Raw genomic sequence first — 27,151 nt, 5'->3', positions numbered from 1 at the left:
GCAAGGGAGTCTCCCAGGCAAGACGGTCAACTGGAAGGTTTCCAACACCAGCCCAGAGACCACTTCTCCCAGCTGAGCCAGGTGCCTGAGACATCCAACAACTCTGGTAGCTGTTGCTTTTATGTATTTACTTCATTTATTCCTTGCTTTTTTACCAAACTATATCCAAGCCCGGTTATGGGTTATGACATTCTTCCCTCCTGTGTCTTTACACTCACAACAAACCTGAGACGTAGGTTAGTCTGAGATTAAGCTTATGGCTGCATGGAGATTTGATCCTAGTCCCACAGTGTAATGTCTATACCCTGTTGGCTGTCATGACCAGCGCCAACCCTTCCTGGGTTCTCAGGAACCCACAGCTGCATCTGCCAGTGAATTTTACCTGGGAACAAACATGACTCCACATCTTTTGACCCAATGCAGAAATGCCACTGCAAATAAACTATCCCACCATTCTACAGCATCACAGTTGCAAACGACCATATAGAAAGCCGGGTTTTGTGAGCCCCCTGCCCAAGGCTGGCATCTCTGCAGAGACCTCAGTGGCTCCCCCACTCACCAGCCTTCAGCCAGGGCTGCAACATGGAATCAGCAACTGAGTGGCAAGCTGGCCAGTCTGCCTGTGCCTTCCTGTGGTGGCCTGACCCTGCACCAGAGTGGTGTGGAGTAGCTGGCCCTCTTTCACTAGCACTCCCTTTCTGAAAGGGAGGCACCATTCGAAGCAGCCCTGCATGCAATGCAGACTTGACTGGGACTCAACATTTAGGCCTGGGGGATTTCTCTTTCTGTTTTTAATTTTTAAAAATTTGTAACAGCCAACCTGACGAAGAGTTCTGCTGAACTCGAAAGCTCTCACACTGCTGTGTGTCATTTGCTTGGTTCTAAGGAGAGGTCTTATGGAATGTCTAGTCTTCTGCAAGATTCAAGTCCAATAGCACTTTAGAGACCAACTTCATTTCCAAGGTACGAGTTTTTGAGAGCCAAAGCTCCCTTCAGCATGGCTCCGCACCTGAAATTGTCTTCTCCAGCGCACTGACCTGGTGTGCCCCCCCCTTCAGGGCAGGGCTGGCTCAAGGTATTTTATCACCACAAGCAAGGTCCACAAATCACCCTGCCGGTCACTGCAACATTCATTGGCTCCAGCCAGCAGCCTTTGGGGCCTTCTAGAGGGATGGCAGCCAACCCTCACAGTAGCTTGGCACCTGCCTCCCTGGGCTGCCCCAACTGGCTGTATGGAGGCTTGAGTGGAGAACTGGGCCTGCTTCAGAGCTGAGGTGGAAGTCACTAGGAGGAAGTTCTCACCTTGACTTCCAGTTTTTCCCTAAAGCTATCCATCGCCCACTGGCTTATATTTATTATTTATTACATTACATTATATTGATTTACTGACTTGGTGAAAACCGTTTGGTATGCTCTGATCTTACATTCATATACTACTTAATGTGTTGGTTAGCGTGTGTCTGTGGGAGATGTTTTCCTTTCTCTCTGATCCCTCCTGTATTGTCAGTGATGCTTACTGGCCTTTTTAAACTATCGAGCATTTTATTGTTGATTGTTGCTACTACCCATTCTTTAGTATCTTCTTGTTGACATTTGCTTTCCAATTCTGTGATCTTAGTCCTATTGCACCATTCATTTGATGTCTTCCATGGTTTGTTTATTTAATGTCATTTATAGTCCATCTTTCTCACTGAGACTCAAGGTGGATTACACAGTGGGAGATTAGCACAGTCAGAATCAAGGACATTTCAATAAACAATCCCATAGGGTAAATAAATGCAAGTTTACAAAGACATAACATTAGCAAAAATCCAATACAGTTGAAGAAATGCTGAAACTGAGCATAAGCAACTGTGTTGCTTTTATATTTTGTAATCTGCTTTGAGTCTCAGTGATAAAGGTAGGCCATAAATAAATAAACTATAATAAGTTATTGCTGATTATTGTAGCAGTGCTGTTTTAGTCAGTTGCTGCAGAAATAAGTAGGAATCTTGTGTCACCTTAAATAGTAACATGTTTTTATTTAATACAAACTTTTATGAACTAAAGCCCATTTAGTTCATGAAACATTTTGGCAGATGTTTGTAGTATAGCCTCACTAGACATCTCTCATAATATGCTACATGCATCTGACAAAGTGGCTCTAGAATGAAAATATATAAAGATGGGTAGCTGTATTAGTCTTTCTGTAGCAGTAGAAAAGAGCAAGAGTCCAATAGCACCTATAAGACTAACAAAATTTGAGGTAGGGCATGTGGATATATGCCGTGGCCTGGATGCAGGTGAGCCTGATCTTGTCAGATCTCAGAAGCTAAGCAGGGTCAGCCTTGGTTAGTGATTGGATGGAAGACTTCCAACAAAGACCAGGGTTGCAAAAGCAGGCACTGGCAAAAGACGTCTGTTAGTCTCTTGCCATGAAAACCCCATCAGGGGTTGCCATCAGTCAGCTATGGCTTGACAGCACTCTCCACCACCACATGTTGGATATATATCTCCAAGATATAGGGACAGATGGACTCACATTCTAGCTGCATCTGAAAAAGTAAGCTGCGACTCATGAAAGCTCATAACCTACTGTTAATCTTGTAGAATGAAAATGTGAGAGTATATATTTATTTAGCTTCTTTATAGCCCTCTTTTCTTACTGAGACTTAAGACATATTACAGAATATACATAGCCAAAGCCACTTTCTCATCGAGAAATTCCACATCCCCGGAGGGTGGCCTGGACCAGTCCAGGAACCTTGTGAAGTTCAGAGCTTGCCGGTTGCCTGCACAGCTTGCAAAGAACTGAGCTGCATCATACGCTTTGTTCTGAACAAACCAGAAGCTGCCTTTGGCCATCACCAGAACTGGCAAGCCTTGTTTGACAGCACAGAGAGAGACTTTCACAGTCTTGCAGCAGTCGTGGCCTGTGAAACAAAAGTAAAACAGGGAAGCAATGGAGAGGGTGCATGTGCGCGGATCTGTAACACCTTTGAGCACTTTAGGGTTCAGTTGCCAACCTCCAGGTGGGGCTTGGAGATTTTCCCAAGTGATTTCCAGATGACAGAGATCAGTTCTCCTGGGGGAAATGGCTGCTTTGGTAGCTGGACTCTATGGCGGCATACCCTGCAGAGCTCCCTCCCAGTTGTCTCTCACGCATGGTAGCCAAGTAGACGCCAGCACCCCCTCCTTAAGGAGCGACATGTCCCATGCTCTTGTTTTCAAGTTTTTAATTATTCAGTACAGGACCTTGAATGAATAATGCAATAGGGCTAGGCGTACAAAACTCCCTGACCACCTCCAGGTACACTGTGAACAATGCAAGCGAACGATTCCATAGAACTGGGGTGGGAATACAAAACTAAATACAAAACTGAACAAATACAAACGGACTGCCCCGTGCCCAGGCCAGCGGAGCGTGGGCCTGCCCAGGGGCAAGTCGGGCCTGCCTGTTCCCAGCCGTGGGCGCCCTTCTGGGCCGTTCCGTCCCATCCCGCCCCGCGACGGATCAGTTCCAGGACCCAAATCCCCTCAGAACAAACATCTCCCGGGCGCTCCGGGCGTCTTGAACTGCTCCGAGGCCGGCGTGAGCGCGGCGCTGGCGGGCGGGCCTCTCCCGGCCGCTGCCACGGCGACAGCTGAGGTGAGCGCGGCTGGGCCTCGCCGCTGCCCTCGAGTCGCGGCCTGCGCAGGCGGCTCCGCCGGGGCTGGGAGTAGCAGGCCGCCGGGCCGGCTCCCCGCAGGCTGGACAGCTCCCGGCCCGGCCCCGCGAGGCCCCGCCCGCCGTCCCTCAGGGAGCCGGCGGGCGGGCCGAGCGGAGCCCCCTCCCGCGCCGTGGGCGGTCCGCTCCCAGGCCCGAGCGCCGGGCGGGCGGGCGGCGCTTGCCAGGCCGGGCGAGGAAGAGCCGGGCCGGGGCCTTCGCGGCGCTGAGGAGCGTGAGTGAGGGCGGCGGGGTTCGCGGGCGCTGGAGACCCCGGGCGGCGGGGCCGGCCGCGCGTCCGCCGCGGAGACCCCCGCTGGAGCCGGGCCTGGCCGCGCTGCCCACCCTCCAGGCGGGGCCGGTCTCACATGAAGGCGGGGCCTTCCGCGGAGGCTTCTCCGAGCACCTGCTGCTTTGGACCGGGCACCCGAGGCTCGGGCCTGGGCCTGGGGTGGGCAAAGCGGACGCGGTGCCGCTGAGGTGCCGCTTGGGTTTCTGCGGCCGCAAGACCTTGGCCGGGCAGGGCCTTTTCCACGGGCCAGGAGGATGCCCGCAAAGGAATGAGGAGCTGGCTGAAGTGCAGGCGGCCGCGGGCTGGAGAGATTCACCGGTGGTAGGCGGCGGCGGCGGCGGAGCCACGTTTTTGGGATCCTGAAGCTTGAACTGTCATGGGGGCTCCTTCTCAGCCAGCAACAATAGGGCGACATCCAGCAAGGTCCAAAGAGCCTTGCTGCCCTTGCAAGGACCTCGAGGTCCAAATGGCGGAGAACGAGGCGGTGGAGTGGAGCTCTTGAAAAAGGGCCATACAGAGAGCCCCTTAGAACTATTAAGCTGTGCACCAATGAAGGATTCGAGGGTCCAGCTGCCAAAATGTAGGCTACGAATAGATTCTGGCGAGCTCAGCAAGCCCCTGAGAAAATTTTGAAATTTGACCAGTTACAGAGACATTTTGAGGCCATATGAAATGGGCATATTCTAAGGTCAATATTAAGTATTGGCTTACGATTCTGTCACTAAAATAGCCTTATTTTAATAACAAACAAAAAAACGTCCATCAATTTTGTTGAAAAATTCACTCATTAAAAAAAATATTGCTTCAGGGCCCCTCCAGGATTAGCAGCCCTGAAGCTTAAGCTTCATTGGTTTCATAGTAGATCCACCCCTGGTGGTAGGGGTAGGACCAGCGGGGGTGACCTAACCTGTGCCTAGCTCGTGACCTCTGTGCTTCGATGTACAGGGAAGGCATGTGTGCCCCACAATTGTGACATCTCCTACGTTCTTGGCTGTGTTGCAGATGCTCCCTCAGGATGAAGCTGAAGAAGCAGGTCACGGTGTGCGGTGCAGCCATTTTCTGCGTGGCGGTCTTCTCCCTCTACTTAATGTTGGACCGTGTTCAGCATGACCCCACACGGCACCAGAATGGGGGCAATTTTCCTCGGGTGAGTAGTCATTCCGGAAATCCTTGTATTGGCTTGCTCTCATGCACTTTGAGGGGGCCACGTTAGACCTGAGGACTTTCACGAGTGGTTACTGAGCCAAGGTTATTGTCCATGCTTGGGGTTGCTGGATCTTCTCAGGTATGTGGCAATGGCTTTACTTGCCATTGCTCTATTCTGGATTGGAAGCCTGGATGACATGGGATCTTCTGTGCTCCCCACCACACTCTAGAGGTCTTCCTGTTGTGGCTTAGCTTTGCGTGGGCACACCTGTCCCTTTCTGCAGCCTGGGGGCTAGTCCAGCTTCACAAGGAATTCCACATGCTGGGAGGTAGAGATGGGCCTTAATAGCTGCTTGCTCTCTTCCTCCTCCCACCCCAGAGCCAGATCTCAGTGCTTCAGAACCGGATTGAGCAGCTGGAGCAGCTCCTGGAAGAGAATCATGAAATCATCATCCACATCAAGGACTCTGTACTGGAGCTGACGGCCAATGCTGAGGGGCAGCCTGTAGTCTTGCCCTTCCACATGCCCAATGGCTCATGGATGCTGCCCCCAGAGAGTCGACCCAGCTTCTACTCCGTCTCTTCCCAGGACTGCCAGTTTGCTCTGGGGAGGAAGGGCCAGAAGACAGACCTGCAGGTAAGGATGGGGAGGGAGGGAGAGCAGGCCAGAGCCACTGGGCGAGCCTGACCTGCTCTTTCTTCTGAGGGGAGGGGGCCTAACACCTGCTGAGGCATGGAAGCAGCTGGCATCCTGGGCAGGGGGAGCAAGTGAAGCAGGACATAATCCTAGTGAGTCTGCCAATTCTTCCCCCAGATGCTGGCGGTGTCCGAGTTGCTCCCATATGACAACCAGGATGGTGGTGTGTGGAAGCAAGGTTTTGATATCACGTATGAGCCCAACGAATGGGACGCAGAACCACTGCAAGTCTTTGTGGTGCCACATTCCCACAATGACCCAGGTAAGCAAGCTAGACCCCGTTTCCCTTAGCTTAGGAGCATACAGATCCTGCCTAGTGAGGGGGAACCAAAGAAAGGATCACTCAGTCAGCCTGGTAAGTTGGCAGCAGGCTTGGCTGTTCAGTAGCTGCAACGACAAGGATGGAAATAGCCTTTTACAGCCAGCACTGATGTCCGTGACGGCTTGGCCTTTTTCTGCATCCTAGTAGAAGTTAACACAGAAACATTTCTGAAACCGGAAATGGCTGAAGGATGTATTCCTGTGTATTATGTTTTGATGTGATAACCTCTTCCGATTGGTAACTTAAGTTTTTAAATCAAAAAGAGTCTAGTAGCACCTTTAAGACTAACCAATTTTATTTTATTGTAGCATAAGCTTTCGAGAATCAAGTTCTCTTCATCAGATGCCTGATCCGAACTGGTCGGATCAGGCATCTGATGAAGAGAACTTGATTCTCGAAAGCTTATGCTACAATAAAATAAAATTGGTTAGTCTTAAAGGTGCTACTGGACTCTTTTTGATTTTGCTACTACAGACTAACACGGCTAACTCCTTAAGTTTTTAAGGCTGTCGTCAAGAGCGCCAAAGCCAATTTCCCCTACTTTTTCTGATTTGAGCTATAACTCATGAACCAAATGACCAACTAAAAAATTTAAAGCACTTTTGGAAAGCTAATAAATTCTCCTACAAATAACTAATACTAGCAATGTCTCTATCCATTACTGTTTTGCGATAGAAGCCATAAATCAAAGAAAAAGTCCATTTCCGCCATATTTTATAAGGTTTATAGCATATAGTTTATAAGGTTTATATCGTCTATAAGCTTTACAACTAATCCAAATAGTTGCCTAATGTAGATTAGATAATTGCAGCAAGACAATATGAACCATTTCCCCACAATAAAATGAAATGTCAGCGGTTTATGAAATTTTAAATCAATCTGTCAACATCATGCAGTCTCTGCAGTTGTGCAGAACGGTGTGTGTGTGTTTGATCGGGCACTTTATGCAAAAGCTGTAGAAATCATGTGGAAGCAGCCAAAAAAATTTAAGCATATGAATCGTAATTAGAATGGGTGTATATGCACCTTATGCACTTTTATGGCCAGCAATGGTAAGCGGTTTCCTGGACTGCAGGATTTGTGCATGGGAGTCAGGCACAGTTTTAGAAAGTTCAATGATTGGGATAATAGATGGTCAGAAATATAACTCTGCAGTCAGACTTCACAAACTAGTTTATGAAGCACTCACGTGGCTAGCATGGCAGGGTGTCCAGTCGTGGTTGAAGGACGTTCATGGAGAAGACATTGCATATTTGGATGAAACGGTGAACGGCAGAAACAACTTTTGCCAAGAGGTATGCACAGCTTCACTGAAGGAAATGCTTGATAATGCGTCATGTTCAAGGACTCTGGAGCTCTTCAATCATGGTAATGACCTCAGATATGAAAATAAAAGTCCGTCAACATTCTGGGTATCCTCTCTGGACGTGGTAGAAATTCTTTTGAGTTTAATTAGATCATCACAATAAGGTGATTGGAAGCTTCTCCTGACGTGCATCTGGTTCTTCACATATGACAGATTGAATTATACCTTCTACCTTCCATGCTATTATGCCCAGATGATCGCTCTTCCCCTTGAACATCCAGACATTTCTTCCTGTTATGGCTCACTGGAAAGGCAAAATAATAAGCTACAGTTCTGCAAACTATGCAAGACTGAATTATTCAGGAGGGCTTTTTATGTAGACTATAGGACTGTGTCATAAGAAATAACTCAAAGAGATACCTTGATAAGGGGCAGGGATCATAGGCCTTCCGATTCAGGTACGCTCCTGCTGGGCAGTTCAGCACTGCTAAATATGTCATGTTGATTACTTATGCTTTAATTCAGAAAGGTTTCATTTTTATGTGTTTGGCTTTATTTTAGTTTTCAAATTTGCAGCTATTATGCCCTATTGTATTTGTTCTCATCAAATATCTGAACCATCGATCTTTTTGTATTTTTGTTCTGTGAATGTCCTAACTATTGATTATATACTTGCAGTATGTTTTCCACCTTGGATCTCAGTGCGAAAGGTGGACTATAAATAACAACAACTATAATATATTTTAGGTTAGGAATAGGATTAGGTAAAGCACTATATGCAGTAAACTATTTAAAATGTGGACAAATTGACTTTTTAAAAAATTTATGGCTTTTATCACAAAAAGAGAACTGATAGAGGCATTACTAGTTATTCAACGGGGGATTTGTTAGTTTGCCAATGTTTTAAAATTTGAAATTGGTCACTTGGTTCACTAGTTGTAGCTCAAATCATAAGAGACAGGAAAAACTGGCTTCAGCCATCTTGTGACATCTTGTAACCTGTCAGAACAGGTTATCACATCAAAACAAAATACACAGCCATACACCTTTCAGAAAAACAAAGAAATTTTGCCACCTTACTTGATACCAACATCTGGTTTGGCCCATGGACTGTATTTGAGGCTTGTGCGTTTGCACCTGAGCCCAACCTCCTTCAGGAAGCTTGTCCTTTCTAAGATGTTGGTGTCATTTCCAAGATGTTGTCTGAAATTCTTTTATCATCTGATGGGAAAAAGCCATGAGGCAGAGTGAGTGTGACCAATGTGCTTATAAAGGCCTTGAAGGCTCGGTCATAAGTGCTGACAAAGATTTTCTGAGACAAATGTCCTTGAGCCTCAGCCCAGCGGTGTGCAAAGACCTGATTGAATAGAAACTTGATTAAATAGAAAGCAACATTTTCACTGTCCCAAAGGAAATCTTGACATGGCTGTAGTTAGATCTGATGCTGCTCTGTCTAGGAGTCTAGCTGAAGGGTGCCCACAGGTTCCTCAAGGTCTGTGGCTATGCACCCCTGGGTATGGTGGGTATCTTCTGTAATGCCCCTTCATTGATTCCTTCTCCAGGCTGGATCAAGACCTTTGATAAATACTACTTTGATCAGACGCAGCACATCCTGAACAGCATGGTGGTGAAGCTGCAAGAGGACCCTCGGCGGCGCTTCATCTGGTCTGAAATCTCCTTCTTCTCCAAGTGGTGGGACAACATCAGTGCCCAGAAACGGGCTGCTGTCCGCAGGTAAAGGGATGGAGGAACATTCATGGCTTCCTTGGTGATTTTTAGGGCAGTGCTTTTGGCAGAAGCATAGAGTGGGGAATAGGTGTGCCCGTATACCGGATAACAAAAGAGCGGTTTGTGGTGACCATTCTGGCATATTAATGCTGTTCTCTATGAAATTGGCCTGGGGAAGGCCTATTTGCATTTTAATTGGCTGATTTCAAGCAAAATTCCCAGACTGTTTGTACATTAGAGTCAGTCTGTCTTATGCAAAGTGAGTCTGCTCTTTGTTCTTCTAGAGGAGTGGGATTCTTTTCAAGAAAAAAAGATATATGTGATAAGAGGATGGTGATTCCAGTCCTCCCTGAGGACTGAAAGCCATTTCCCACAGTGAAGGTCCTTGGCAGCTTATTTGCCTCCGCCAATGGATCTTTTGCCTCTGCGGTCTGTTCTGCCTCAGTAAGACGATTAAGTGGGGTCTCTCAACTCAAGCAGCAGGATTAGCCAGACGCTCCCTGACATGCTTCTTTGCATTGATTTTGTTTGGCCGAGAATGACAGCCATATCCTGCTCTCAGTGGCCCTTGACTGCATACATCTCTGAGGCAAACTACAAGTGATACTGGACACGTTTTTTAACATGTCAGGAATGCAGTGTTACCTGGGAGCTGTAGTTGAAAACAGCGTTATGTCCCGAGCACAGGGAGGCAGGGGAGGGGAAGAGCTGTTAGTCCATCTCTCCGTTGAGATTGCAAGAAAACAATTGCAAAGTTCCTCTCCCAAAGTGATCTTGCAGAGAGGAGGAATACAGGACCCTGTCCCTAGCACAAGGAGGCAGGGGAGGGGAAGAGTTTGTAATTCATCTCTCTGCTGAGATTGCAAAAAAAAAACAATTGCAAAGTTCCTCTCCCCCAACGATCTCACGCAGCTCTGTCTTTGCGAACTGTCTTTGAAAAGCTCTTCCCCTCCCCTGCCTCCCCACGCATAATGGGACATAATGCTGTTTTCAACTACAGTTCCCAGGTAACATTGCCTCCCCGACATGTTAAAAAACACATGTCCAGCATCACTTGAAGTTTGCCTCTCTCTTGTAACTGGTTTGGCAGCGTCGGAATGAAGGAACGGCCACGTCTTGCAGCATTTTCACATTTGGTCTGATTTCTTTTCCGTTCTGTCTCATTCAGGTGTGTGAGGAGGCAAGGTTTAAATTTACATTGTAAAACCAATTGAAGCAAGAGCCACTGGTTTAAGCTTCATGAGTTCTTTAACTTTGACTCCCTGCTCACAGGTTGGTAGGCAATGGGCAGCTTGAGATGGCAACTGGAGGCTGGGTGATGCCAGATGAGGCCAATTCCCACTACTTTGCCATGATCGACCAGCTCATTGAGGGGCACCAGTGGCTGGAGAAGAACATTGGTGAGTGGGGCGAAGCTGATGTAGAAGTACTTGGTGGGGCAATGTTGTTGTTTTGGGTGGCACTGCTGAGAACAGTGTAACAAAATGTCAATGTTGTGGGTAGAACTCTAGGTTGAGAGAGATCAAGGTTCCAAAAATCCTAACTCTAGGTTGAGAGAGTTTAGGGTTCCTCAGCATGCCCCTAATTGCTGCACCAGATTTCTGGCCTCTTTGCAGGTGGCATTATACCACTGTCCCAAAAATGTCGTGCTAGTGTACCCACTTTGATCCTCAAAATGATCCAATGTAGGAGCTTACAGAGTAATCCTACAGCCCAGCTTTAAATGGCCATTACCACCGAATCTGAACTTGCTGTAGAGTAACTAGTTGGGATCCTGTAACAGTCTAGCCAACATAACCGGAGCGTAGGATCGCATGGAGTAACGTGCATTACAGTGCTGCTCTCAGTACTACTCTCCATTCTGTTTTTAGAGTCATGACTATTGCTGCATGTGTCTGATTGCACACATTATTACCTACAAGTAGTGAGCCCACAAGGACTTGTGGGGTCATCCAATTTCCGCCTCCCCCACTATTTCCTCTTTCCTTTGCCGAAATGCCTGTCTCCAGCCAACCTACCTGTATCTGCTCCCCTGTCTTCACCTTTCCCTCCTTCCCTCCTCTTGGCAGCCTCTACATGGGAAAATGATGGTCCAGTCGCATGGTGCCAGCAGCCAGGCAGAGCCCAGTTGCAGGGCGGGGAATCTACAAGGACTTGCAGGGGGTACCTCATTTCCCACTATATCCCCTTCCCCAAGCTATTTCCTCTTCCTCGCTGCCTGGCAGACCATTCCCTGCTTCCTTTTGGTTTAATCAGAATTCAAATGGGGAGACTAAGGGGGAAATAAGGGAAGAATGGAAAATCTGCATCAGGGTTGTATCAAGGGAGCCAGTTCTTGATCTCAGTTGGTGTGTTTTAATTTTGGTTGAAGTTAGGGTCAGGAGAATTAGAAGTACTAATATGGGCTTGCAGAGGACTGAGTACAGCAGAACGACTCAGGTGGGATGATTGAGTTACTGGAAGAGTGGGCTGGCTGGCTGGCTGGACAAAGGCCAAGTAGCAGCTTGATGATTAAGTTACTGGGATGGGCTGCATTGGGACTCAGCTTATTGCCAGCAAACTTGGGTCAGTTACTCACGGCCTCGTATCTGAGGGACCTCTGTACAAAAGCCCCAATCAGTGTGCTCTTGAGAACAACCAGGAAACCTCAGCTGGGTTTTGCATGATGAAGTCAACATAATTGTTGCTTTAAACATGTGCATGGCTGGATTTTTGTATTTCCATAAGGTGTTTATACTCTACTCGTCTCCCGCATCTGGGGACTCAAAATAGCTTACATAACAAATGCCAGCTGCCTGTACAGTATGGGGGCTGCCGGTGGTTCCACTGGTTCAGCTCGCTCAGGGCCACAGGCCTGAAGAGCCGAGAGATGGATCGGTCATGTTCTTTATTAATGCAGAATTGGTTTCTGGCCTATTGCAAAGTGTAAGCTTATTGCAAAATAAGCTTTAATGTAAGCTTAAATAAATTCTTAGGCTACTACACTTTCCTAAAATTAAAGAAGTCTGAAATGTCCGGCCTTGTCTTCAGAAAGATTGCCTGAAAGATAAGACTGAGGCATCAAGCAGATGAGTCCTGCTGAGAAATTGGCAGGAGTTTTGTGTCGTCGTTGATCCGATCATGTTGCAGTGTAAGTTCATTGGGGCCCTCAAAGGTTATTTGGCGTCATCAGATGTATTAAGGGAGACAACTGGAATGCAGTGGCATTTTGAAAGTTTAGTCATCAGCTCTAGGTTTACTTAAGGTTGGAGAAATGCCTTGACAAGGGTGCAGATGTGTTCCAGACAAGGCTTTAATGTCTGTCTGTGTAAGCGAGGTTCCTGATTTCGTACTCTGAAACAGGAGTTTTGCGGCTGGTCCTAAGCGAGGTTCCTTATAGGTCTTGAGGCTATTAATGCTTGCCTTTTGTTACGCAGGAGTAATGCCACGTTCTGGATGGGCTGTCGATCCGTTTGGGCATAGCTCCACGATGCCTTATCTGTTGCGTCGCGCCAACCTGACCAGCATGCTCATCCAGCGTGTCCACTACGCCATCAAGAAACACTTTGCAGCTACCCGAAACCTGGAGTTCATGTGGAGGCAAAGCTGGGGTGAGGCATGATGGAGGGTGAGGAGCTGGAGAGTGCTGACAAGTCATGGCTGACTTATGGCGACCCCTGGTGGGGTTTTCATTGCCTGCCTCTGCAACCCTGGTCTTCGTTGAAGGTCTCTTATCCAATTACTAATCAAGGCCGATCCTGCTTAGCTTCTGAGATCTGACGAGACCAGCCTTCCCTGGGCTATCCTAGGCTACCTGGGTCAGCGCTTGCATGCATACTTGGTGGTGGAGAGTGCCATCAAGTCATAGCTGACAAATGGCACTCCCTGGTGGGGTTTTCATGGCAAGAAACTAATGGTTTGCCATTGCCTACCTCTGCAACTCAGGTCTTTGCTAGAAGTCTCCCATCCAATGACTAACCAAGGCCAACCCTGCTCAGCTTCTGAGATCTGACCAGATCAAGCTCACCTGGGCTATCCAGGTCAGGGCACATGATGGAGTGTAGGGAAGGCTCTAATTTCTCCCCCTTGTGTTGCAGCCAGAACAAGAGCCTCCTTCTCCTGTGTGCCAAAAAGGGATTTTCCCCCTTACAGTAGATTGATTTGTGACTCTACAGCATGCGGTTTGGCTTCCTGGCCTGAGCCACCTGAAATTATTTGTCCCACAAGCATTTTTCCTCTGTCTGCTTGTAGACACCTTCCATGGTTTGATATGTGAGAGGGGAGCGGACGGATGAATTGTTAACTGTGTGTCCGTAGGCAGAGCTGGCCTCTGAGTTCTTCCACAGCCCCTAGATACCCTTGAGCCCTTCCTGAGCATCAAGCGAGTCTGGCTTTATCTTCTTCAGACACTGACTCCAGCACTGACATCCTCTGCCACATGATGCCATTCTACAGTTATGATGTGCCCCACACGTGCGGCCCTGACCCCAAGATCTGCTGCCAGTTTGACTTCAAGCGTCTGCCAGGGGGGCGCATCAACTGCCCCTGGAAAGTACCACCCAAGGCCATCACTAGTGCCAATGTGGCTGAGAGGTGAGTTCTCACACATACTGATCCGTTGTAGTGAGTGCAGTATAGTCTTCTGTTCCTTCAATGTGTGGCTCCTGTGCTGTGCGCCAGCCGTGCTCTGGATCTCACTTTGTTCCCAGGATGCTCTCTGTGCCCCCAGCCTCCCTAGGACACACCACAGCATGTCTCTGATAAACCCCTCTTGGAAGCAGCACTCAGGACAATGCCAAGAGCTCCTGCATTTCTACTTACTAATTTAGAGATTTATATCCTCAATTCACCACCACCCCAGTGCAGCTTACAACACCTTTCTGTCTTTACGAAAACTACCCTGTGTGCTAGGTTAGCTGGAGAAAGAACCATTGGTCCAAAGTCACCCAGTGAGCTTCCGTGGCGAGGTGGGGATTTGAAACCAGGGGCCCCAGATCCTAGTCTGATGCTCTAACCCCTGCACCTATGGCTGTGGTATTTTATCATGGTCCCACTTGCTGACTTCCCTGACGCCTCTGTTGTGCCCCTCTCCTCCCAGGGCACTGCTTCTGCTCGACCAGTACCGAAAGAAGTCCAAACTCTATCGCAGCAAAGTGTTGCTGGTGCCCCTTGGGGATGACTTCCGCTATGACAAGCCCCAGGAGTGGGATGCCCAGTTCCTTAACTACCAGCGCCTCTTTGACTACCTCAACGCCCACCCTGACCTCCATGTTCAGGTGCAACAGGCGTGTTTTGAAGCAGAGGAATAGTTGGGGGGAGAGTTTCTTGGAAAGGGGGCCGGACAGCTGTTGGCCGCTGGATCTCAGCACAACTTCTCTCAAGCAAGCCAAGGGTGCTCTGTAGTGCTTCCTTCTGGGGCCTTGGGGTCGAGTTCCTTTTGGGGGACTCGGATAGGGTGGCCGTTCCACATGGCAGTTCCTGCTTCTGCCTTGCCTGGTCCTCCACCTGCTGCTGCATGCTGGATCTCTTCCAGGGTACTCCCTGAGACTTCCTTGTCGCTCTCTCACAGGCACAGTTTGGCACTCTCTCAGATTACTTTGATGCCCTTTACAAGCAGGTGGGCATTTTCCCCGGCATGTGCCCACCTGGCTTCCCAGTACTCAGTGGCGATTTTTTCTCCTATGCGGACCGAGAGGATCATTACTGGACAGGGTACTACACTTCCCGGCCCTTTTACAAGAGCATGGGTCGTGTCTTAGAGGCTCATCTCAGGTTAGTGGTCCTTTGAGTGGGCGGGGTCAGGGCAGTGATTGCGGGGCGGGGGGGGGTGAGAGTCCAAGCATTGAGACTGATTGCAGACATGAGGAGGGAGGGTGTGTGTGTGGGGGGAGTCATGGACGCTAACAGAGTCCTTTTCTTTGAGGCAGGAGTGCTGAGGTCTTGTACAGCTTGGCCCTGAGTCATGCCCGCCACGCAGGCATGGACAGCAAGTACCCGCTGTCCGACTACGCCTTGCTCACTGACGCACGGCGCAACCTGGGCCTCTTCCAGCATCATGATGCCATCACCGGAACTGCTAAGGAGGCAGTGGTTGTGGACTATGGTGTCAGGTACGGGCCAGGCGTGACCTGGGAGGAGGAGCAGAGGAGCAGGATGCAGAAAGAGCAAGCGTGAGGATTTGTCCCACAGGCCCGATGCCTCATTTCCTCTCCCCCTCCGTCTCTCCCTGCAGGCTGCTCCACTCCCTCATGAACCTCAAACGGGTCATCATCAATGCTGCACACTACCTGGTCTTGGGAGATAAGGAAACCTACCACTACGACTTGGCAGTGCCCTTCCTAGGCACAGTGAGCCACGTTTTACCCCCTTCTCTGCCCATTGGAAGCCTTCGGGTCTTTAGCCTGGCTCAGTTTGGGCCTCTTGGGTGCTGAGTCCCCTTCTCTTTTCCAGGATGAGACGCGTCTCAATCAGGACTCTCTGCCGGAGAAAACCGTCATCAAGTTAGATGCCACGCCCAGGTGGGAATAGTCTGTTTTGGAGGGCGGGGATGGAGGGGCACAGTGTGGCTGCCCACACTGGAAGGGGGAGGGAGGCTGGATTCCAAGATGCTTCTCTTCCTGAATTGTTCTCCCATGTGCTGCAGAGAGTGGCCAGCTAGTTTGGGCCCAGATGGTGATTGGGCTAGAGGGTAACGAGCAGGAGGTTTTGAGCCTGGGTAGGGGGAAGAGTGGTCAGGGTTGTCTTGCTTTCAAGCCACTCTTCTAACCACGCCACCTGTTTGCAGGTTTGTGATTGTGTTTAACCCCCTGGAGCAGGAGCGTCTGAGCATCGTGTCCCTCCTAGTGAACACACCTCGCATCCGTGTTGCCAACGAAGAGGGGCAGCCTTTGGCAGTGCAGCTCAGTGCACGGTGGAGCTCTGCCACAGATATGACCCCTGAAGTCTACCAGGTACCTTATTTGGGGTGGGTGGGTGGGTGGGAGGGTGTGTTTCTCTCTCTTTCTATGGAGAGACTGCAGTGGATGGCAGTAGGTGGCGGTTTCTCCAACTGGCTGGGGCTGGCTGCTTCCTTCCTTTCCCAGATATGCACCATGTACACGTGCCTATTGACCCGCGCAGCCAGCCTCTTCAGCATGTTTCTTTTCTACAGAGGAGCATGGGCAGAAATCTCGTCCACTAACTAAAGGCAGCTGTTGCTGTCTCTTTGGCATCATGCATATGTGTCATGGGGCTGGCTGCTGCCCTTGTCTGTGCTCTGATTTGACAGGCATCCATCATGATCCGACTGCAACCACTAGGTCTTACCGTCCTGCAACTGAGCAAGTCTTTTGACAGCCACAACACTCTCAGGTCCTCAGTGCGTCTCTTCCTGCATGGCCGTGACCTCCCAGTGCGCAAGCACGAGACTTTCCCAGTGCGCATTGTCCCTACTGCCTCGGATGACTTCTGTCTTGAGAATCAGCAGATGCGGGCTTGCTTCTTGGGGCCCAGTGGTTTGCTCAAAGTAGGTTTGCTCGACGTGGTGCTGAGTTGGACACCCAATTAGGTGTGAGGGCCTGGGGGGCCTCCTGCTCACTGCTGCTTTTCTTGCTTCTTGGCAGAGTGTACATCATGCTGGGGAGGAACAAGAGCAGAGGCTGCATAGCCAGTTCCTCATCTATGGGACTCGGAGCACCAAGGACAAAAGTGGAGCCTACCTCTTCCTGCCTGATGGAGAAGCCAAGGTCTGGGCAGGGTGGGATCGTGCGTGTGTACGGGTGGGGGCTTGTCTAGAACTTCTGTGGTGGGAGAGGGAGAAAAAAGGTACAGGCCTGGCATTTCCCAGATTGCCACAGCAGAGACCTCGCTTCCTTTCCCTTGGGCTGTAAGCTGTGCTCTAAGCTATGTTTGATCTGTTGTTTTCTTTTGGGGAAGCTAGAGTCTTCCATTACTGGTCACAGTACCAGCCAGGTACATGAGGTATCCCGAGTTTTATACTTGGACTTTCCAGACTGCCTTTCCTCCATCATCTGTTTGTCTCTTTCCTGTGAATTTTACTGCTAACTTGGCAGTCCTGTGTCCCCGCCCCATGCTAATGCCAATATATGCCTCAATTCCCTGCCATTTTGATGGAGGAGTATCTAAAAGATTTTGGTAGTTTTAATGGAACTTTTGAGTGCTTGGATAGTTTTCTTGTACAATTTGGTTGTGAGCTAAGTTTTTTTTTCCTTACGGGTTCTCACAAATGGCTTTTTATATTTTCTATTTGTTTGCTAGTAAAGGGTATTTTTTTTTAGTATTTGTGCAACTATTTTTAAATCATGTTTTATGCTCCTTGAGCATATGGAAAAGCAGGCTAAGAAAAAGATGAATGTGTCGCTACACCTCTCTGTCCTGGTCCCTCTTCCTTGCAGCCCTATGTCCCCAAGGACCCACCAGTGGTTCGAGTGACTGAGGGGCCCTTCTTCTCAGAGGTGGCTGTTTACTACCAGCACTTCCAGGAGGTGGTACGGCTCTACAACGTGCCAGGTGGGGTCTTCAGGATCAGAGCCGTGTGGGGGAGAATGAAGTGGGATTGTGTGTGAGGGAGCAGTGGAGAACTTGCCTTCATACCACCCTTGCCTCATTTGGCCCTAGGAGTAGATGGGCTGTCCCTGGAGATCTCCTGCCTAGTGGACATCCGTGACCATGTCAACAAGGAGCTGGCGTTGCGTTTCAGCACAGACATTGAGAGCAAGGGCACTTTTTTCACCGACCTGAATGGCTTCCAGGTATAATGGGGCCGGGACTGGAAAGAAGCCTGAACCCGCTTCTCATGCTTTGCTTACGCTGAGTGGCTGCATGCGTCCTTGGCCAAATTTTTCTGTCCTGGCAGATTCAACCTCGGCAATATATGAAGAAGCTGCCGCTCCAGGCCAACTTCTATCCCATGCCCGTCATGGCTTATATCCAGGACAGACAGAGCCGCCTGACCCTGCACACGGCTCAGGCCTTGGGTGCCTCCAGCCTTAGCAGCGGTGAGTGGACTAAGAGAGGCTGAAGTCCGAGTAGGCGGGGCCGGCCCTCTCTGTTTGCAGCTTTGTTACTGGGATTGGGACCGGGGTGAGCCTCTCTAGGCTTGCAGGAGGGAACGTTTAGAAGCTGTTGTGTTGGAGCAAAAGCCTCTTCCCTTCTGAACAGGTATTTATTTATTTTATTTATAGTCTGCATTTCTCACTGAAACTCAAGGTGGATTACCAGTGTAAATCAATGCAGTCAATAGGATGAAATATCTAATAAAGTAATAGGTTTGGGACTGTAGATATCTTAATTAAAGCAGAAATCTGAATAAAGAATTAAGTATTAAACATGATATGTTAAACATGCAGGAAATGGTATTACATAAGTAGAAATACAATGCAGCGAGAACAAGATAATGCATATAGCAACAGATGACACAGTAGTGAAGTCCACAGACTCGTTCCTTCCTTGAAGTATATTCTGAACCACTGTATTACACTATATCCCAATCACTTTGGTAAAAATGCCCTCCTGAACAAATCTATTTTACAGTTTGTGGAATGCCAGAAGTGCAGGAACCTTCCTGACCTCATCTGGCAAGGCATTCTGTAGGGTACACTACAGACAACACACATGTATGGATAGCTATTGACCTTGCTCATTCTCAGGGTGGTGAGGACCACATTTTGTCTGCCACAGGCCTCACCTGTGTTAGGAAACGGTCTTGCGAACTCCATCCCTGTTTGTCCAGGAGCTGGGAAAAGTCCTGCTGCCATTCTGTGTCTGCCCATTGAGGCACCCCTTCCCCTTACTCTTGGCATACCAACTTCTCTCTGGGTAGCAACTGCTGACACCAACTTATCTAAAAGGATTAATACTTCTAACACTCTTTACTGCTTTTGTTTAAAGGCTGCGTCTCCCACTTGACTCGTTCTAGGTAGTGTGGAGATTATCTATTGCACTTACGTTTTCATACTTAACTGCTGCCCCTCTGCCTTTTCCTTATTGGAAAGCAGGACTGAAATAAGCATAGAGTGGGTACACTTTGGGCATTCAGAATATAAGGAAGTCAAATAAAGAGTGCACATAAGCATCAGGCTGAGCAGGGATGAAAAGAAACTGTAAAAACGCAGTCTTCTCGATCCTAACTGTATACATACGTTAACTGATGCTGAATTAGAATAGACTAGTAATTCTTCCTTTTGCAGCATTTGAAGCCTTCCATTACCTGAGTTCTCAGAGTTTTGGGTTTCTCCCTTAATGTTCCCTTTACATGTGGTCATGGTGAAGTCCTGTTGTAATGGCTTAGTCCTTCATGGCTTAAGGAGTAAGGGGTCTTCCTCATGTCCAGGGAATTTATCATTTCCCATTGGGAGTCCATCCCTGTCTGGGATCATTCCCAATCTGCCTGACTCCAAAGGAAGAGATGTAATCTAACCTTTCAGCTTTCTCGGCCTCTGTCCCTTAGGTGTGACAATCCAGCTGAGGCGTTGGTTAGTAAACCTTTTGTCTCACTCCGGCCAGAGCCATTTGCATCACTAAGCACTGAAATGATCCCTGTATGGCGCTTTATGACTCATCTCCTGTATGTTTCCTCTTTGCTATCCACCTTCTTGCAGCCAGTCTTCTGGACATGGACAGTACAGACCTAATTATTCTGATGTTCATGCAGTTTCTCGGGCGGAAGGCATTTCTCCACAATCAGGCTTCATTAATTGATTCTGCACTAGCAGGCTCCTGCAGTGGGGTCCTATATGCTAAGGGTGCTGTTTGAAGGCCTGTGTTCACGTTCATCTCATATATCCCCTTTCTCCACAATTTGCAGGCCAGCTGGAGGTGATTCTGGACCGACGCCTCATGCAAGATGACAATCGAGGCCTTGGACAAGGTCTGAAGGATAACAAACGGACCTGCCACCGCTTCCGCCTCCTCCTGGAGCGGCGCAGCACTGCTAACCAGGTGAGACAAGCAGTTATTGAGCCGCCCCTGTGATGCAACACCAAGCTATGTCACACGGCAGTTCCCTCCTTCGTTGTCTTGGGTTACTGCCACGCAACATGACGGGGGAGATGAACCTGACATACAGGGATGTTAGAATGGCCTTCTGCAAGGAATTATGGATCCTTCCAGTACCCCAGTTGCGGGTCAACCCTACTGCTCCCCAAGAACTTCCACTTGCAGCCTCTTGAGTATCATCCCCTCACTGGGAATGTAGCAAGCCCTTCTGAAGAAGCATTTTGCTCACCAACCATGGGCACCCACGGAAGTGCCTGACCTGGTTCCTGAGCCAGGATTCCCCTTGCATGCTGAGAGAAGCTCATCCATCATACACCCCATTTCACGATCTTTTCACACTGCTTTGCTACATGGCTGGTTTTCTGTGTCTTCCAACCCTGCCCCGCCCCAGTTCATTACGGCTGCTAAGCTGCCAAGTCAAATGCACTGAAGTCAAACCTCTTTTTAGTCTTTACTGGATCTCTGGACTACGGCAAGGGGAAGTGGAAAAGATTGGTTTCATCCTGCTACTGGGCAGCAGTATTTGTAGAGTGAGGAAGGAGGAAAAATGGATACACGCCCTACCAGAGCTCTTTGGAGGAAGGACGGGGAACAAGTGAGAGAGGGTGTCATAGAAACACCCTCTTTTTTAGAACAGATGAAGCAAGAGAAAGGAAGGTCCTTCCATCCATCAGTGAAGTGACTGGGAAAAGCAAGCCAGCAAGAAGCAGGTCAAGAGGACAGGCAGGCAGCTAGTCTCAGAGTATCAGTTGATACATTAAACTTGGAAGAGGTAATGATCATTGAAGTGGTGGGGAAAGAAAACACCCTTTTCACAGAGGGTGATGGAAAGAGCCACAAGCCATCAAGTCAGTGTTGTGTAGTGGTTACAGCGTCACACTAGGAGCTGCGACACCCAGCTTGGAACCCCCACTCTGCCATGAGAGCTCGCCGGGTGTCCTTGGCCAGTCAGACACATTCAGCCTAACTCACGTCACAGAGTGGTTGTAAAGTGGACAAGAGGAGAACTGGAAGCTGCTTTGGGGAGAAAAGGGGGGGTATGATTAAAGCAAATGCAGTTTAAAAATAAAATAAAACAAGAGGGTTGGTGAGCAAAATAGTACCTGGAGCAGCACAGGGATGGCCACCTGGAAAACGAACTCTGTCTTAAACACCATGGCTGTGTGCGCAATGCAAAAAGCCCCCTTGGAACACTCCTGGACGTTTCTCCTTAAGCCTCCAGTCCCTTGCGACTCAGAGGCAGTGATAGGTTGGCCCCTGAACTCTTTTGTAATACAACTGTTCTCCTTGCCCCCATTTCCACTCCCACCCAGAGCTCCGGCTTCTTTTCCAAACTGGCCTCCATGGTTAGAGACTGGCTCTATTCCAGCAGCAAGTCTGACGGCCAAGAGGTAAAGCCTGCCCCGTCTTGTGCATTAGCTGGTGGTGACTTAGCTGGGCCCTGCCCTGTGTATTTGGTAGTCCAGGTAATAGCTTAGTGGGCCTAGATTCTTTGTGCGTGACACCCTGACCTTCAGGTCACACTGCCTGTTTGGAGCCTTCTGCCATTCCTCTTCATTCTCACTGCTGTAGGCGCAGGACAGTCGGCCAGTGAGCTTCCCATCTTTGCTAAGCCATATGACTTCCATGCACCTGAACACCGAGGTGCTTGTGATGCCCGTCACCCAGGAGAAGCCCCCACCTTCTGCTCTGAGGTCCTTCCTGCCCTTCTCAGCCACCATGCCCTGCGACTTCCACCTTCTCAACCTGCGCATGCTGCAAGGGGAGGTGAGTTCTGAGGCCTGAGCAGGACTCCAAGCGAAGGAGCTGCCAGCCCTCTGCAGCCCTGGTCTGTCCTTTGATGGTCAACTTGTTTGCCCCTCCCTGCCTGCTGGAGTCACTTCCTTTGGCTTATACCGAGTTGCTGGATTGTGCTGTGCCCCATTTCCTCCTCTGTTGTCTCCATTACACACGTGCTTGCTTCTCCCCAGGATGATTCGCTGCCCTCCATTGAGACGGCTCTGATACTGCACCGCAAGGGCTTTGACTGTGGCCTGGAGGCCAGGAACTTAGGCTTCAATTGCACCACCACCCAGGGCACGGTATGTGTGGGAGCTGAATGGTCCTGACTTGAGTGCAATCAGGCCTTCAGGGTGTTGAACAAGAAGAGCAGTGTGGGGTGCAGCGGAGGAGATTGTTCTGTGTGCAGGCATGGTGCTGGGGAATGGGCTCCTTCATGTAATTCTGTTGCTGAGGTTTTTACTGTCCGAGTAGGCTCTCACTTACCCCTTCTTCTTCCCCAGATGCCTCTTGGTGGCCTCTTCCAGGGCCTTGAGTTGGTGTCCGTGCAGCCCTTCTCTTTGACCTTGATGTACCCGCTGGCCCCCTCTTCTTCTAACAATACAGTCGTTCACCTGGACCCCATGGAGATAGCAACTTTCCGCCTTCGTCTTGGATAACAGCCCTCAGTGACTAGGTGGAACTTGCTGGTCTGCCACACATTGCAGGAACAGAACTGGCCAACGATGCGCCGGCTGTGCTGTGGCTCAGTGCTGGGTGGCAGCAGGAGCAGAGAGACTGAAAGGAGGCGTTCTGTTATTTACTCATCTCTTTTCGTAGACACTGCATTTAAAGGCCGGCTGGAGGCTGGCCCAGATGCTCTGTGGCACTGCAGCAAAGGCCTCTGCCATTATCCTCCCAGGGAATGGGTCCCACCTGATCTCACCTGTCCGTTTTGGGCTGTTGGCCCAGCTCGGCTAGCTCCCCAAGGGAAGAAATGATGATGTAGCAATCACTGGATGAAAGTGAAATAAGTTCTCAGGGAAAAAGCCTCTCTCTCAGACACGCGGCTCTTGACTTGTGCTTTGGGACTTCCTGAACCCACGTGGGAAGTTACTCATTTCCAGAATACAGGGGTAAATGATGTACCTGTTGCTAGACATTCTCTCTTTATTGTGTGTGTTTGAAGCAACAGCTGTGCCTCAGTGGGATGCTGAACAGCTCGATTCCACGAGGTTGCTCTGGCTGTAGCAGGCTGGGAAGATTCAAGACAAAGCCAGTCCAAGGTTCTTGCATCACCACAGCACACAATGCCCATTTTGTAGCCAGTTGAGAAATGTTTTACCCCATTACCACCACACACACCCCGGAACACACAAATAATTCACTGATATAGGAAGTGGTTTAGACTCATTACTGCTTTTGTGTTTGGATCATTGCTGCCATGTAGGTTGTTGGCGCTCCCAAACTCAAGTTGAGAGTGATGTCTCTAGATCCTCCTGCATCCATAGCAAACTTGGGACTTCAAGCCTGTGCTCATTAAGGAAGAAAGATTGGCTGCCCCTTACACTTCCAAAGCCGCTGGGGCTTCTGGCAAAGGATTCGTTGCCTGCCTCGATGTGTGGCAAGGGGTGGGGCAGCCTGCTCTTGTCTACCAGTTGGTGACGAGAAGACTGGCAAATGGGATGTCCTTGCACCCTCAGCTTCAACCAATGGAGGGCAACATGATCAAATAGACATGAAAAAGAAATCTAGAGCATGGAGTGAGGTGGGAGTCTGAGCACTAGACGTGTCCCACACGCGCTGCAGTACCTAGATAGGGCTGTTTGAATTTGATGTTTCAGTAGTAGTGCAGACCTCAAAAAGAGTGCCCAGGAAATGAGGGCATTCAAGGTAACTCCACCTGTTTCATCAGCAGAAGCAGGATTTATTATTGTCATTTATATTCCGCCTCTGTCATTGAGACTGTTGGACACAACAGTCCTCCGTGCGTGAATGGTGCCTCTGCTCTATCCCGAAACTTAACAAGGACTTACCTGTCCCTGACAAGGGAGGGCCCTTTTTACCTTATTCTCTCCCACGGCTTTAATCACACACACACTCCGGCTTCCATCCAAGGACTCCAGTAACTTTCAACAGGTCCGCTGCAGTTCCGTGGGGTGCCGTTTTGACCCCAACATCAAAGCTTGCCAGCTGGCCATACTGGGCCAGGGTGCGCCTATCTGGGGAGACGTCAGTGTCCTTCCGCTGACAGAGCCCGTGGGGCAGGGGGAGGGTTAGCAGCTACGGACGAAGTCCCCAGGTTTGTTGGACACAACTGGTGTCCCGAATGTCCCTTTAGCCTATCATAACAACAGACAGACACGGAGTCCTGCGGATGAAGCAATCTATAACCGTTTATTAAATGACGGAAGAACAATGGTTCTACAAAGAGTGAAAGGTCCCCTCGTGCCCAACGCTCATCAAAACTATAATAGCAGTACAAGCAATTAATACCTTTTGGTTAATTTTAATAGTCGTTATTCTATTGGCTCAAGTGGGTGACCACCTCTCATGATACAAGTGTCCAGGCTTATCCTTACTGGAAGAAACAATTTAGGTCAACAGCACAATTACAATATTACCCGATACTCATTTCTTATCTGTCCTGGTCTATCTCTGGAAGGGTCATCTTCCTTTCCCACACCTCTCTTTCATAGGCTTTTCATTCATGCCTATTCCTTTGGTCAATGTAACAGTAAAGGTGCCCTGCTGTCACTTTTGGCAACCTTGTGAGTTTCAAGCGGAGAATATTTCTCTGGGTTCCGTGGGAGGGGAGCGCTCTCCCTTCCCTAGGAATGTGCTTGAAGTTACATTCAGCACTCATTCCTCTGCTTTGGTTTTCTCTCAGCCTTGAAAGGTTCTGCTAATCTAGTTAGCTTTCATTGCAACATTTTGCATAGGCAGTTTCACAAAGGGGTTTCTGTATCAAATAAGGAACAGGTGTCAAGGAACAAGTAGGGGATTATTAAGCGCAATCTACCTGGTAGCAAGCTTCACAGTACTTTGATCTTACTTCTCAAAGTGATTCACATGTATAACATACATCCTGCTTTGGTCTTTTGTTTCAAGTCTCATTTTCTTGCAAGTTGCATTACAAATACTACATTCGCTTCTGAGAATATTAAGTGTGCATAACAGTAATAGAAATCACATAAAGTTACATAAAATATCTTTCATTAATCCATCTCCCACAAGACTCAAGGTGGATTACATAGTGTGGGATTAGTACAATCAGTGGCAAGGGCAGTCAAGAACATTTCCATAAACAATGTAATAGGGTAAATGAATACAAGTTTACGAAGACATAGTATTAGCAAGGATCCACTATGGGGTTGAAGAATTGCTGAAACGGAACATAATCAATTCTATGACTTACATTAAACAACATGAAGCCCAGGTAGTATATAGGAGTACATATTTAAAGCAACAGATAATATGTAAGACAACATAATGGTGAAATCTATGGTTTCTAATTCATTAGTGAAACATCTGGGATCCCTTTCCTACAATACTGCCCTGTTAGCTGGGAAAAAGGCCTTTTTGAATAATTCAGTTTTGCATTGTTTGTGGAAAGCGAGGAGGGTGGGGGCTCTCCTGACCTCCTCAGGCAAGCCATTCCATAGGGTAGGGGCCACCACAGAGAGAGCCCGTGTACAGGCTGCTGTTGATGTTGCCCATGTGCAGGGTGGCACATGAGCGCAGCAGCTGTGGAGGGACATAGGGAGGGAGGCGGGCCTGTAGGTATGCTGGACCAAACCTGTGAAGAGCTTTGTATGTAATGACCAATACCTTGAACTGAGCACGGTAACTGATAGGTAGCCAATGGAGTGACTGTAGGATGGGAGTGATGTTCATGCTCCTGCTAACAGTCAAGCCACAGCATTTTGCACCAAGTGGAGCCTCCTAGTTAACTTAGATGGCAGACCAATGTATAATGCATTACAGTAGTTAAGTTTTGATGTTACCATAGCATGGATCCAGGTGGCCAAGTCGGCTGTGTAAAGATAAGCCATTTTCCAGGCTAGAGTGAGGTTGTAGTAAGCATTTTTTGCAGCTGCCTTGTTTTTCCATAAGTAGCCACTATAACCCCATGGCTCTTAAGTGAGACTGCAACGGTCAGATGAACTCTATCGAAAGTGGGGAGTACAATGTCTTTCAAGATCTCTGACTTCCCAACAAGCATCTCCAGTCTTGTCTGGGTTCAATTTTAATTAGTTATTTTTCAGCCATTTCACTACGGCTGTCAGGCAGCAGTCTTAGATTTCTACTGCATCCTGTGGGGACCTGGATAGCGAGATACAGAGTTGGGTGTCATCTGCATATTGATGACATCCCACTCCATAGCTGCGAATGAGTTCTCCTAAAGGTTTTACGTAGAGGTTGAATAACATGGGAGATAAGATTGTGCCCTGTGGAACCCCACAAGATAGTTCCCATTCTGGAGACAACTGATCTCTGACGGCAACCCTTTGAGTCCGTTCCATGAGAAACGATTTAAACCAGTGCAAGGCACATCCTTTGATGCCCACTTCTGTTTCTAAACGCCTCAACGGGATGGCACAGTCTACTGTGTGTGTAGAACTTGACCTGCAAGATCTTCTGCTGTGATAAAGGCATAGATTCTTCTGTTGCTTATTATTCATATCTGGCTCTTCCTCATCTAGACAGCTTGGAGCAACAAGTGCATGCATACACCCGATCTTCTTTATATTCACATCTACCCTAAGAAGGTGACTGGCCCATGGTTACACAGCAAAGCGGGGATTCAAGGCCCTGGTCTGACACCAGATACTCCCCACAGCTTTCAATCTACCCTTCTGCTGGGTTGACATACCCTCTCCTGGCCCTGTAGTGACTGTAGACAACACACTTGTGCAGGGCAGAGAGAGTGTTAGGGAAGATTCTGCCTTCACGCTGGGTTCCTGGCAAAGCTCCTTCTCTGCCCTCCCCAGGTCCCTGAAGTATTGAGCCATAAGTGCAGCAGAAGAGCTTTAATGGCTGGAGAAGGTACTAGATGCCGCCTGGTAATGGATGTGGGAACCAGGCCGAGCGGTGTGGTTTTCCCCCTTTCCCTCTGCAGCAGGCGGCAGTCGGAGGTGCTTCAGGGCTGCCGGGAAGATGCTGCTGTCACACCTGCTGGGCTTGCTGCTGGCCTCTCTCAGGACAGGTAGGGGGCCTCGCCCCCTCCCCTTTCTCCCTGC

General features: G+C 48.9%; 1 protein-coding gene across 4 annotated transcripts; it reads left to right on the top strand.

Moving 5' to 3' along the window:
• Positions 1-80: 80 nt before the first annotated feature.
• On the top strand, positions 81-23,054 carry MAN2A2 (mannosidase alpha class 2A member 2). 4 transcript variants are annotated; one of them, XM_055002570.1, is made up of 23 exons: positions 81-106; positions 4,980-5,124; positions 5,503-5,760; positions 5,938-6,082; positions 9,011-9,182; positions 10,449-10,576; positions 12,593-12,766; positions 13,562-13,748; positions 14,254-14,431; positions 14,725-14,927; positions 15,083-15,265; positions 15,388-15,502; positions 15,606-15,673; positions 15,940-16,105; positions 16,423-16,659; positions 16,757-16,879; positions 17,549-17,663; positions 17,772-17,905; positions 18,010-18,151; positions 19,960-20,093; positions 21,723-21,917; positions 22,121-22,231; positions 22,433-23,054. In XM_055002570.1, exons 2-23 carry the CDS (start codon positions 4,993-4,995, stop codon positions 22,586-22,588), a joined length of 3,456 nt encoding a protein of 1,151 aa, XP_054858545.1. In that variant the 5' UTR covers positions 81-106; positions 4,980-4,992; the 3' UTR covers positions 22,589-23,054. The 4 variants fall into 4 exon arrangements, with proteins under 4 accessions (XP_054858545.1, XP_054858543.1, XP_054858542.1 ...); XM_055002568.1 differs by lacking the exon at positions 81-106 and adding an exon at positions 3,147-3,628; XM_055002567.1 differs by lacking the exon at positions 81-106 and adding an exon at positions 3,664-3,920.
• The last annotated feature ends 4,097 nt before the right edge of the window (positions 23,055-27,151 follow it).

The sequence above is a fragment of the Eublepharis macularius genome, chromosome 18 (genome assembly GCF_028583425.1).
Source record: "Eublepharis macularius isolate TG4126 chromosome 18, MPM_Emac_v1.0, whole genome shotgun sequence".
Taxonomy (NCBI): domain Eukaryota; kingdom Metazoa; phylum Chordata; class Lepidosauria; order Squamata; family Eublepharidae; genus Eublepharis; species Eublepharis macularius.
This window is presented reverse-complemented; position numbering and strand designations above follow the sequence as displayed.

Coding starts and splice junctions, on each gene's coding strand:
- MAN2A2 (XM_055002570.1), top strand. CDS start 4,993: ATGAAGCTGAAGAAGCAGGTCACGGTGTGCGGTGCAGCCATTTTCTGC. Junction 14,432..14,724: donor ACCCTGACCTCCATGTTCAG/GTGCAACAGGCG, acceptor GCTCTCTCACAG/GCACAGTTTGGCACTCTCTC. Junction 15,503..15,605: donor CAGTGCCCTTCCTAGGCACA/GTGAGCCACGTT, acceptor TCTCTTTTCCAG/GATGAGACGCGTCTCAATCA.